The sequence below is a fragment of the Danio rerio genome, chromosome 19 (genome assembly GCF_052040795.2).
Source record: "Danio rerio strain M-AB ecotype USA chromosome 19, GRCz13ab, whole genome shotgun sequence".
In the NCBI taxonomy this organism is placed as follows: Eukaryota; Metazoa; Chordata; class Actinopteri; order Cypriniformes; family Danionidae; genus Danio; species Danio rerio.
In genome coordinates, this window is record NC_141039.2 from 4,356,805 (window position 1) to 4,369,454 (window position 12,650).

Below are 12,650 nucleotides of genomic sequence, written 5' to 3' on the forward strand. Positions count from 1 at the left end.
GAGGAGGCGGGACACTCTGGCTGGAGCTCGGGATCATGTAGGGTGGTCGTACATTTAAGATGTACATTGGTTTTTATATACGACGAGTCACTTTTAAAAGCATGAATGCTGAACAGCAGGACCGTTAAAACGTTTGGGGTCAGTAAGATTTTAAGTACAACAAATTTATGAAAAGCATCATTACTTCGGATTAGAGGGTCTAGTTGTCTTAGAAAAATAGTTTAATAAAAAATACAGCAAAACAAATGTGAAAGATTATTACGATTTTGATAGATTGTGTTTTTGATAGATTTTTTTTTAGTATCATCACTCCAGTGTTTGTTGTCTTTAAGAAATCAACTAATAAAAATATAGTACAAATAGTAATATATTATTGATCGATTTTGTACCCCAAAGCCGTGGCAATGTCAATGTCCAACGTTCAACCTAAAATCAACTAAAAATCAATGTCTAATGATGTTACAGCTTGACGTTGAGTGGACGTTACCACTATGATGTTTATCATACCTGATGAATTAATGTCAATATTTTACGTCAATATGACGTTGGTTTAAAATGTTGGTTTGTCGTTGGATTTTTGTGACTTTCCAACACAACCTTAAAACAACTAAATATCAACATCATTTGATGACATTATTAGACGTCTAAATAACATTGTCCTTAGACGCTGGCTGGTCATTGAATTTTTGTAACCTGACGTCATGATCTAAATCTAATCTAATATTAACGTCTTATGACGTTGCGTGCCTGCTGGGTGTCTTAAGTGCTACATAGTACTTCAAAAATCACTTATTTAAAAATATCAGAAAAATTGTGATTTATTATTAACAATTTTAAGGAATTATTTGTATTTAAATAAACTTAAAATTTAGGTTTATTACTGTGATTAAACATAGATTCTTCAGCATCTTTACTCCAGTCTTTAGGGTCAAATGGTTCTTCAGAAATAATTTAATAAAAATATTGCAAAAATTGTGTAATAATATTAAAATATTGAGGAATTGTTATGTATTTAAATATATGTAAATTTGGAATTTATTATTATGATGAAACACTGATTTTTCAGTATCATTACTCCAGTCTTTGTGTCGTATGGTCTTTAAGAAAATTTTTTTTGAAAAATATAGTTAAAATAGTAAATATTGTTACAATATTGATTGATTGTGTTCTATTTAAATTATATTTAATATTGGAATTTATTACTGTGATAAAACACTGATTTGTCTGCATTATTACTCTAGTATTCAGTTTCCTTCAGAAGTAATTTAATAAAAATATAATAAAAATTGTAAAATATTATTATAATTTAATTAATTGTTTTGTATTTAAATATATTCACTACTGGAATTTATTACTGTGATAAAACACTGATTTTTTTTACCATCAATACTTCAGTCTTAAGCGTCTTTAAGAAATCATTAACTAAAAATATAGTCAAAACTGTAAAATATTATTATAATTTAAGTTAATTGTTTTGTATTTATATACATTTAAAATAGGAATTTATTACTTTGATGAAACACAGATTTTTCAGCATCATTACTCCAGTCTTTAGCGTCTTTCAGAAATCAATTAAATAAAAAATATTGAAAAAAAAAGCTAAATATTATTAACATTTAAATTAATTGTTTGTATTTAAATATAATAAACATTGGCATTTTTTGCTGTAATAAAACAGATTTTCAGCGTCATAACTCGAGTCTTCAGTTTCATTAAGAAATCATTAATAAAATATAGTAAAAATAGTGAAATATTATTACAATTGTAATTAATTATTTAGTATTTAAATAAACATAACATTAGAATTTATTACTGTGATAACACTGATTTTTCAGCATCTTTACTCCAGTGTAACATGGTCCTTTAGAATTGATTTAATAAAAATATAGTAATATTACAATATTAATGAATAGTCCTGTATTTAAATATATTTCAAACATATTACAATGATGATTTGCTGCTTTTTTTAGCATCATTCCTTGGTGATTGGTGGTAATGGTGATTTGATGCTCAAACATTTATTATTACTATTAATATGACATTTTTATTTTCAGGATTCTTTTATTATTAAAACAGGGTTTAAAACATCTTTTTAACATCTTTGCGCTCATTTCCTTGCTTGATAAAAGTACTGTCATACTCTCCCTCATGTCATTCCAAACCTTTAAGAAACTGTTTATCTATGGAAGATGGATTTTTCTAGAGATTTCTTTTCTATTCACCCAGAATTCCATCAGCATTTATATCTGAATAAATCTCTATAAGGAAATCTGTTTAACATGTAAAACAATCAAATCTCTTTATTTAAAGATTAAATAGTTTAAACATTTCAAAGCATCAGAGTTTTGGGCGAATAAAAAAATATAGAAATTTGTCACTTAACTCTTACAGACTTAAAACAGCATGACGGTAAGATATTTTTGTTGTGAAACTATTCCTTTAAGCATTACATAATAAAACATAATTTCAACTAACCCCAAACTTTGAAACGGTACTGCACATCTGAAAAACTGCCTTCAAATCAGCACTATCCTACTGAAAAGACCAGCATTATCATCAGCATGAGTCGTGCGATGGAGGATCATTTGTAGCATGGCATTCTGGAATCCACATCGGGCTTCTAAACCAGATTAACCATCAATACATTCCCTTTTATCCAGCTTCATGTTGGTGAAACATCATCGGCAACATTATCCAGTTACATAAATGAACGGATACGGTCTTTTCAACAGGGTAGGACTGTATAAAGTGATCCAACATGACATCACTTCCTGTAATCACATACAGTAGATGCACTAACGTCCATCCCTCTGATCTTAAAACCCCATACGTATATTTTATACAAACAATATAGGGAAAAATTTATCCTTAACAACAGAAAGAGATGATTTCACAGTCCTCTGCCTAGATATCCAGCACTATACTACAACAACGGAAAAATCTCTTAAAAGAAAAACAAAAAATAAAGGATAGAAATGATGCTGATGTCTTATGGTGGTGAAACCATCGTAAGATGATTTTCTTCCCTTTATGTTTTAAAAGCGGGTCAACAAAATCAGAACCAGATGGTGACTATTTACAGCATTAAAAATCTCAGTCTGTCTGCTTTACCTCGCACACATGATTCAAACACTTCTGGAGTCAACATTTATATCAGAAATTTGCAACCCAGGCTCATTGCGGATCCGTACCCAAGTCTACATTTCTGGGGATAGTGAAGTGCGTAACCAGATCGACATCTGCTCGCAGTTTTTGCTTTTGCAAATGCACTAGAGACTGCTGTGTATGCTTTTTGATGATCTCAAATTTCGTGTCGTCTTCTCGCATAAATCCACCAGAGGGTGCAATATATACTTCAGCCAACCAGGGCTGCGTTTCCCAAACATTGACGTAACTCGCGGCTGAACTATCTTAATACGATGCATCGTTTGGGAAAACAGCAGTTACTTTGTCGTAGATCTGTAATTTAAACCATGTCAGTTATAATGTAAAACATGCACAATGATGCTCTAAACGAGGTGGTAACAACTTCTTTAGAGAAAAACCTATACTTTTTTTGTGCAAATTATATTGTTTTACACATTTAAAAAAATACGATACAAAATATTTTTTATTTAATAAAATACAATATTATACTCATATAAAATACAGAATAAACATTTAAAAATATATATTTATTTAGTTTTATTATTTGAAACTTTTAATAAGGAAAATTTAAAAAATAGTTTTGGCACAACGGCAGCCCCCCACCCATGTGTGGCGCCTCTGTGCACCACATTTCCTGCATACCCCCTTATTGTGCCTCTGATTCTATTCTAAAACATAAAACCACTTAGCTAACACTCTAATTTCATTTATAAATCATATAAATCGTTAATGGTTGTAATTTACAGTAAGAAACTAAGAAAAATCCTACTTAATAATAATTAAAAAAAAATGTTTATTATTATTTTTAAGTAGGATCTTGTTTATTTATTTGATTTTATTTATTTTAAAAGTCTTTCTAAAAGTGTTCTAACCAACATGTTAGCATGTCATTCATAGTACAGATACATTTCTTAATAAATAGCCTACAGTAAATTAAAACCATTACGTATGCTATATATATATATATATATATATATATATATATATATATATATGTATATATATATATATATATATATATATATATATATATATATATATATATATATATATATATATGTTTTCACAAGCTTTGGAGACAAATAAATTCCACTTTTAAATAATACGTCACCTATAGCTTTTGTTTAGACCCACGGCTGCGTTCAAAATGTTTTTTTTAAACTATGGTTTTCGGAAATGCACCCCAGGTTAGCTAGCTGTTGGCTCCCTTCAACCACCCTCTTCACTAAACCCAACCGATAGTGTTTAAAAAAGCAATCCAGAAAAAGAAAAGCCTTCGAGGCTGTGTGATTTCACTACGTTTTCAGCCTATTGTTTATTTATTTTTTATAGCTTTTGTTTCACCTGCATTCTGGAACTGTTCTTCACAAATCCCGAACCCTGTCATCGCCTATCAACTTCACTTCACGTCCCAAGTCCATCTGTGTACGCAGCAAGCTACCAAGCAAAGGTAATCAGTCAGCTGGTAGCGCGATAAGGAACATAAGCCTGTATCGTTTGTTTAAAAGATGAAACCTCTGGCTGCATAATTCACACTCTCCAGAAATGTAGACAGTGGTACATATCCACAATGAGCCTGTGTTGCATTTTCGGCTCATTTCAGAGCATCGGTTAAGATGGTAAAGATATCTCTAGTTTATTTATATTCTATACTTGTCTAAGGTTTGACTCCTGACACTTACTCTCTCTGCGGGAGGTCTGATTCAATCCACCGGCCCATGACCACCTCTGCTGACGGATCTCAGCCCACGTTTTTTTGGTTGACCTCTTTATGGCAGATTCATACCGCTCCTGTGGAGGAAAACACATCATGAGATCACACTAAGTCCATTTTACATTTTAATAAAAATAGATTCACTTTAAGCCAAAACATTTAAGAGTCAATCAGATTTTTGAAATGTTTTTGCAAGAATTATCTATCAAAAAAAGGTAAATACAGTAAACTGGAAATTAATTACAGTTTCAAATGTATTTTGTGTGTTATTGATGGTTATTCTGCTGTGGTAACCCCTGATAAATAAGCAATAACTCTAAAAAATTTGATTGTTTTGTGTTAACAATATAATTAAAATACATTTTTAGCATCATCACTTCAGTATTCAATACCACATGATCTTTCGTAAATCATTATTAGCTGTTTTGATGCTCAGGAAACATTATTATCCAGATTTATTTATTATTTGGGGCCTAAAATCACTGATTTTGTGATGGCTTTTCTTTAAGGTCCCATGAAGTGCTTTAAATTGTGCACTTTTTATTCAATGTTTGATGTAATCTCAACAGAAACATGAAGGGCATACAGTAGCTCCTCCCCTATAAAAAACAGCCAATGGTGTTTGGTTTTTATCACAGCTCTGCCAGCAGTTGAGCTCAAGTGCATCAAATGAAAAGAATATGCCAATTGTTTTGAAGGGGGCGGGTCAGATACTAGAGAGCATTTGATTGGTCAAGATTTGATGAGAAACTGAAGTATGAGGTGACGTGAAAAATATTGTTGATCCATTTAGGTTATTACATTTTTGCTTTGCTTTGAAAATACACAAAAAAATCTTGTAAAATGTTACTTTATTATTTTTAGAAACCACTGAAAATCCATGAAGGACTAATAGTATATATATATATATATATATATATATATATATATATATATATATATATATATATATATATATATATATATATATATATATAAACTTTTGTACCATTATGAATCTCTTTATTTTCACATGACTAAAAAAAAAAATCATTCTGACCCCAAGCTGTAGCATGATATTATTTTACAATTTAAAACCTAATCCATGCACTTTAACTTGCTTTAATATTCAGTCATGCTGTGTAAACGAAGATTGTGTTTGCATGTTTCCACACCTTGTTCTTCTCCAGTTTCTGCCTCTGTTTCTCCTCCAGCAGAGCTCTTCGTTTCTCTGTCTTCAGTCGTTGCTCCTCCAGCTTCCTCCTGCGCTCCTCCAGCTGACTCTCACGCAGCCGCCGGGCCTTCTCCTCCTTCTCCAACCACTGCGCTTTCTTTGCCGCTGAGAGAGAGAAGATAAAGAGTTTTCAATTACTTTTATATCACTTTGGTTTGGTTTTTCTATCTGATAATGATTAGGAATAACTGGGCTTCTATCACTCTGTGTTAATGCGCGTTTTGAAGTATCACATAATAAATAAGTGATGGAAATGCCAAATCGCGAATACAAATCCCTTAATTTGCAACAAAGTTTTTATGCTTGCTTGAGGTGGGTTTGAACTTGTGATTATTGGAGATGGAAACGCATTTGCAGAATAAATTTTAACATAGAGAACATTACAATCACATGACTAATTGGCAGAGCCAGACAGAATCTATGAACATTTTTAGCTATTTCTGTGCAGATTTTTGTAAAGAAATATTTTTTTTGTGGAATGATTTTGAGAGTATATATATATATATATATATATATATATATATATATATATATATATATATATATATATATATATATATATATATATATATATATATATATATATATATATATAATATGTAGTAACTAAATATTTAAAACATTAAATAAAAAATAATAACTTTTTAACTTTTTCTTACTGTAAGGTTTAAAGCGGAAATTCAATAAGATCCACTTAAATAGAGTCTTTCATATAAAATATCTACTATAATACAAAATATATGACTATACAAACTGCATTGTAAGTAAATCACACAAACTTTTGTATATTGTTCAATAATATTACTAAAATGTATAATAACACTGACTAAATATAGATAGGTCGATAAATATTTGGACATAGACACAATTCTAACATTTATGGCTCTATACACCGACACAATGGACTTTAAATGAAACGACCAGGATGTGCTTTAACTGCAGATTGTTAGCTTTAATTTAAGGGGATTTACATCCAAATCAGGTGAACGGTGTAGGACTTACAACAGATTGCATATGCAGATTGCCTCCCACTTGTTAAGGGTCCAAAAGTAATTGTACAGAATAATAATCAGAAATCAAACTTTCACTTTACTGTTGTAATTCCTACAGCGTTCACCTGATTTGGAGGTAAATACCCTCTAATTAAAGCTGACAGTCTGCAGTAAAAGCACATTTTGTTCATTTAATTTCAAATCCATTGTGTTGGTGTTTAGAGCCAAAAATGTTAGAATTGTGTTGATGTCCAATTATCAATGGGCCTAACTGTTTATATTGACACAAATATTTATATGTATAATTTATTATAAATTTATTATACTTATAATATTTACATTTTATAACATTTATATTATATTACAATTATTTTTATAAATAAATAAAAGTTTTGATTAGCTTTTAAGAAATATTTATGTTTATTTATTAGGTTTATTAAAGGGAAATATTTATTTAAAAATAGCAGGATAGTTTTATAGTAAACTATAAACAAATATTATTATCAATCCTTGCCCCATGAACATAAAGAAACTACAATTACGCACACACACACACACACACACACACACACACACACACACACACACACACACACACACACACACACACACACACACACACACACACACACACACACACACACACACAAAATGAACAAACAAACAAATGAATAAGGTTTTTGATTTGATTTTCAGGAATTCTATAAATGTATTTTTATGTGTAATTGCAATTTCATTTTGTTTATGGGAATAATATTTGTTTATAGTTTCCTGTAAAACTATCATGCAATTTTTTAGGTTTAGTAAACAAATCGAAATAAATGTATGATTAAATGAGATGTTAAAAATATCTCAGATAACAGGGTTCTTAGAGCTTTAATAACATTCTCTCAACATTCTTATAATAATGTTAAAAGAGTGATATTTTTTAAGCTATCTGATCTGTAATAACGTTCTCAAAATGTTCCTGTTGCATTTTTAAGTAACGCTTCATTGAATGTTTTCCTAAAATGTTTTAATTGGAAATGCTGTGATTGTTCAGAATGTTTAACGATTACATAAAAACCCCATTCTCATTATGTTCGAAATAAAAAAAATTATAACATATTCTTCATAAATTATGATTGGAAACTTCAGCTTATCTATAGGAGAAATTAGCTATGTTTCCATCAAAAAAAAGTTAACTAATTTTATGCGCAAAACTAGAATATAGCATAAAAGACATGGGAATAAAGCAGCGTTTCCATCCAATGAGTGGAAGAGAACAAAATCATCACTTCCTGATTAACTGGCAGCAAATATCAACATAAAAAATGGAATTTGCTGCAGTAGGAAAAGCTGCGTGAATCTTTTCCTTATTTAATAAACGACTTGCACCTCAGAAGACGATGCCGACATGCGATGAACGCATGCACATACTGGAATTTGTTCGGTAAAAGTGTTTCCATTGTAGTTTACGTGCATCTTTTCTTATCGAATAAAAAGTTTATCCTACTCAGTTATGTTTTTATGCACATTTTCAAAATTGATGCGCATCTTGGCATTTCCATCAACCGATTTCTTATGCGCATATGTAAAATGCACATAAAAATAGGTAGATGGAAACGTAGCTATTGTCTAAAAATAAAGCCCCATTTTTTACACTAATTTAACAAGATGACTTTTGCGCAATGGTTCGATCACACCTCTAGCTGTTGTCACTTTCCACCGAAAACCGAATTTTTATAAGTATAACTCAGCGCTTGAGAAAAATGAAATTGCTAATAAAACAGCATTTTTTCTCTCATGCCTGTTCGGTACAGTAGTTTGCCTTCAAAGACAATTAAAAGCCAATCAAAGCTCTTTACTTAAACCCCAAGCGCGCTGTGCGACAGCTGGATGCATTTCTGCTTGCAGGCCTGATTTAAGGAACACACGAGGCGTCACACTGTGGAATTTCCTGTTTTTCAGTCCCTCGACCAGAACTAAATCTACACACACGCAGCAGTCCAGATGGGATCTGAGTTGAGGAATACAAACACAGAGGAGCCGCTTCCATTCACAACACTGCCTCAGATCCGTGTGGGGCGACCCACTGTATTTACTTTACCCCGTTTTATGTTTTCAAAAGCACATCCGCTTTATATTGTAGGAAATGCACTGACTATATAATAATGAGATGAGCTGGGACTCTGATAAAGTTCAGCAAACACAAACAAGGCAAGAACAAAGAGGCTGTGTTGTATTGATTAACATCATATTGGAGAGAAAGCTGTTTTGGATTTTGTACTACAGTAATACTATGGTGAGATCTGAAAGATGACTATCTGTGAAGATCTAACGTAATGTATGATTTATATATATATATATATATATCACTTTAAGGATGTTAACTGCATGTTCAATTCTAATGGGTCAACATAAATAAATAAGACACCATGTTTTCAGATATGTTATTTAAGAAAACATGATTATTATGTTTTATTTTCAGAATTCAAGTAGAAATCAATATCTAGTGGAATAACATTGAACAAATGATAACATAAAACATAACAATATATATAAATTGCAAATGTTATTTGAACCAATTTTTATTACCTAAAAACTAAATAAATGAGAATAATTGAATTTGAAATTTGTAAGAAATGTTATATCAGACCTACAAGTGAAAAAGAAATTTCATAATATGCTTGTTTATTTTTATTAAATATTATATGTTTTAAATCAAATCAAAATAAATATTGAAAAATATAAATAATAATAATAATATTATTATTTAATATAATATAAAACAATCTAAATATCAATAATAATACTAATACTAATAATAAATAAACAATTATTATTCTAAATAATACAAGTAAAAAATTATAAAAACTATTTCATATAATAATAATAACAATAATATTTATGAATAAATAAATTAAATTATATATAATACAGTTATAAATAAATAATATATTTATAATCTAAATAATATAATCATAATATAATTATAAATAAAAAAATAATAGTAAAATAATATATAATAATATTTATTATTATATTTTCAATGTATAATACGTAATATTTTAGATTTATAATTTATAAAAAATTTATTTTAATTATTTTACTTCAATACTTCTGTTTTTTAAAGAAAATTACTCATTTCAAAACACATTTTTCTTGTATATTCATTAAAATGCATATTTATTTGAATTCAGATACACAATTTTTCTATTAACATCAATAGGGGAGCGCGGAGTAAAAAGCAACACGGGGTAAAATGTAACACACAATTTTAAGGTATTTGCTCAGGGTTAACCGTGGCATGCTTTCGAGGTTTTCACCACAGTGTCGGCTGACGTCCTCCTGCCAATTATTGAAAAAGTTCAGCAAAATTTGGATGAGAAACAAAGGAAAAACCTTTTTTTTGCAGCATGAAAGTATATTTTTTTATTTAAAACAAATCTGTGAACGTATGTTAGTGAAGTTTTATATTGTTGTGATTACCATCTTCCAGGTTAAAAGAACCACTTTGAAAGATGTAAAAAACACAGTGATTGCGAGCCAGTTTTGGGGAAATCACAACACAGCGGGGTTAGTTGTGACAGAGTGCTACAAATAAAGCACACACTGTTGGACAACAATTAAACCAACAAAATAATTGTTGAATTTTCAGTGTAATATTAAGACATTTTTATATAAAATGTTTTTTTAATAAAAAATATTTTTCAAATAGAAAAAAATAATTTTATTGCTAATAATGCAACTCAATGCATAGTGTAAAAATAGATAATAATTCAAATAAATCCAAATGTGTTTATTCAATAGATAGATAGATAGATAAATAAATAAACAACCAAATAAATAAATAAATAAATTAACAACCAAACAAACTAATTAATTAATTAATAAACAACCAAATAAATAAATAAATAAATAAATAATCAACCAAACAAGCAAATAAATAAATAAATAAACAAACAAATAAATAATCAACCAAATAAATAAATAAATAAACAACCAAATAAATAAATAATCAACCAAACAAACAAATAAATAAATGAATAAATAAACAAACAAACAAAAAAAAACAAATAAATAAATAATCAATCAAACAAATAAACAAATAAATAAACAACCAAATAAATTAATAAATTAAAAAATAAACAACCAAATAAATAAACAACCAAAAATAAATAAATAAACAAACAAACAAATAAATAAATAAACAACCAAACAAACAAGCAAACAAATAAATAAACAACCAAACAAACAAACAAATAAATAAACAAACAAACAAACAAACGCTGTGTAAAATAAAAAAATAGCAAAGCTGCACAGAAACCATAAGTCTGGCGATCATACTTTCAGTGCTCATTTGTAGGAGAGGTTTGTGTGTTGTTGGTGAAAAAAAATCTGGTTCATCTAACCCCATTACTTTGTTCATTATTTGGCCAAAATCAAAAAGTGTTACCTTGTGCTCCGCTCTCCCCTACACTCGTCCATGTTTGCCATTTAAACTGCTACAGGGCAGAGATGTAGATGACCTCAGCTCTGAATAAGCATAATGTAACTCTGACTTCCTCTAAATCCAATTACATTAAACCCTTCAATCCTTTAAAATTATATAACAATTCCAATTCTACATCCTTCAAAATAAGAAGATCTCAGCCATCATTTAAAACCGCCGGTCTCAGCTGCAGCAAACCGCTAGCTAGCTTACCAGCGCTTGCTAATCCTATTAGCTTCATACAATATGCTACATGACAGCGCAAATGAAAAACTAGATTTGATTCTCAGTGTGCAGCAGAAATCCGGCATTACGCTGCTTCTTTCAGTCTAACAGCTGAGCCAGGTTTATGTCTTTGTATGCTAGTGTTTGTCGCATCCCAAGCAACAATAAACCCTTTATGTAAAGCCCACAGATGCGGTGCATGACTGGACGTGTCCATCCGATAACCAGTTGCCCAGAAACTGAGGTTTATCTGCATCTCTCCAGCTGAAAGTGAACTGATAGCCAAGCAGGCTAATCATGCTAATGGCAGACGTAATTACAGCTAATCTGAGAGAGCGGCATGGCTAAATGAACTGTAATGATGGCACATTTTTCACCCTGTGCCTGCGGGGATCTATCAGATAGTTAAAAGTAGAGAATGTGAGACACATGCTGTGATTTATAAACACTGTGCTCATGGAAATTATGAAATATGTATGATTTTTTTTTACATTCTTACAGATTTGTGGTTCTGCGGTTGATGTTAAAATTGTTCCTGATGTAAATCAATGTCAGCGTTAAAGAGTACAGCTCAAAATTAGACACAACCTACAATTTGGGTTTGTCAGTACACATTTGGAGGTCACTGCTTAGTCCTTTTTGAAGGTTTCCTAATAGTAATTTTATTTCATGAGGTTCATTCATTCATTTTAATTCGGCTTAGTCCCTTTATTCATTAGGGACGCAACAGCAGAATGAATTTTTAATTATTAATCAGGGGTCGCCACAGTGAAATGAACCGCCAACTTATCCAGCATATGTTGTGGCTGGAAGGGCATACGCTGCGTAAAACATATGCTGGATAAATTGGCGGTTCATTTCGCTGTGGCGACCCCTGATTAATAA

At 30.2% G+C, this 12,650-nt stretch overlaps 1 protein-coding gene across 8 annotated transcripts in view; it reads right to left on the reverse strand.

Annotated features, from left to right (window-relative positions):
- map7d1b (MAP7 domain containing 1b) overlaps positions 1-12,650 on the reverse strand; it is a 90,574-nt gene that overhangs the window by 33,729 nt on the left and 44,195 nt on the right. For all 8 annotated transcript variants that reach the window (XR_015516255.1, XR_015516254.1, XM_087295088.1 and 5 more), the window contains 2 exon segments: positions 6,016-6,179; positions 4,830-4,938 (listed from right to left, as the gene is read on the reverse strand). Coding sequence is in view for 6 of the 8 variants with exons in the window: in XM_087295088.1 (XP_087151214.1) it covers positions 4,830-4,938; positions 6,016-6,179 (273 nt within the window). In the remaining 2 variants the exon portion in view is untranslated.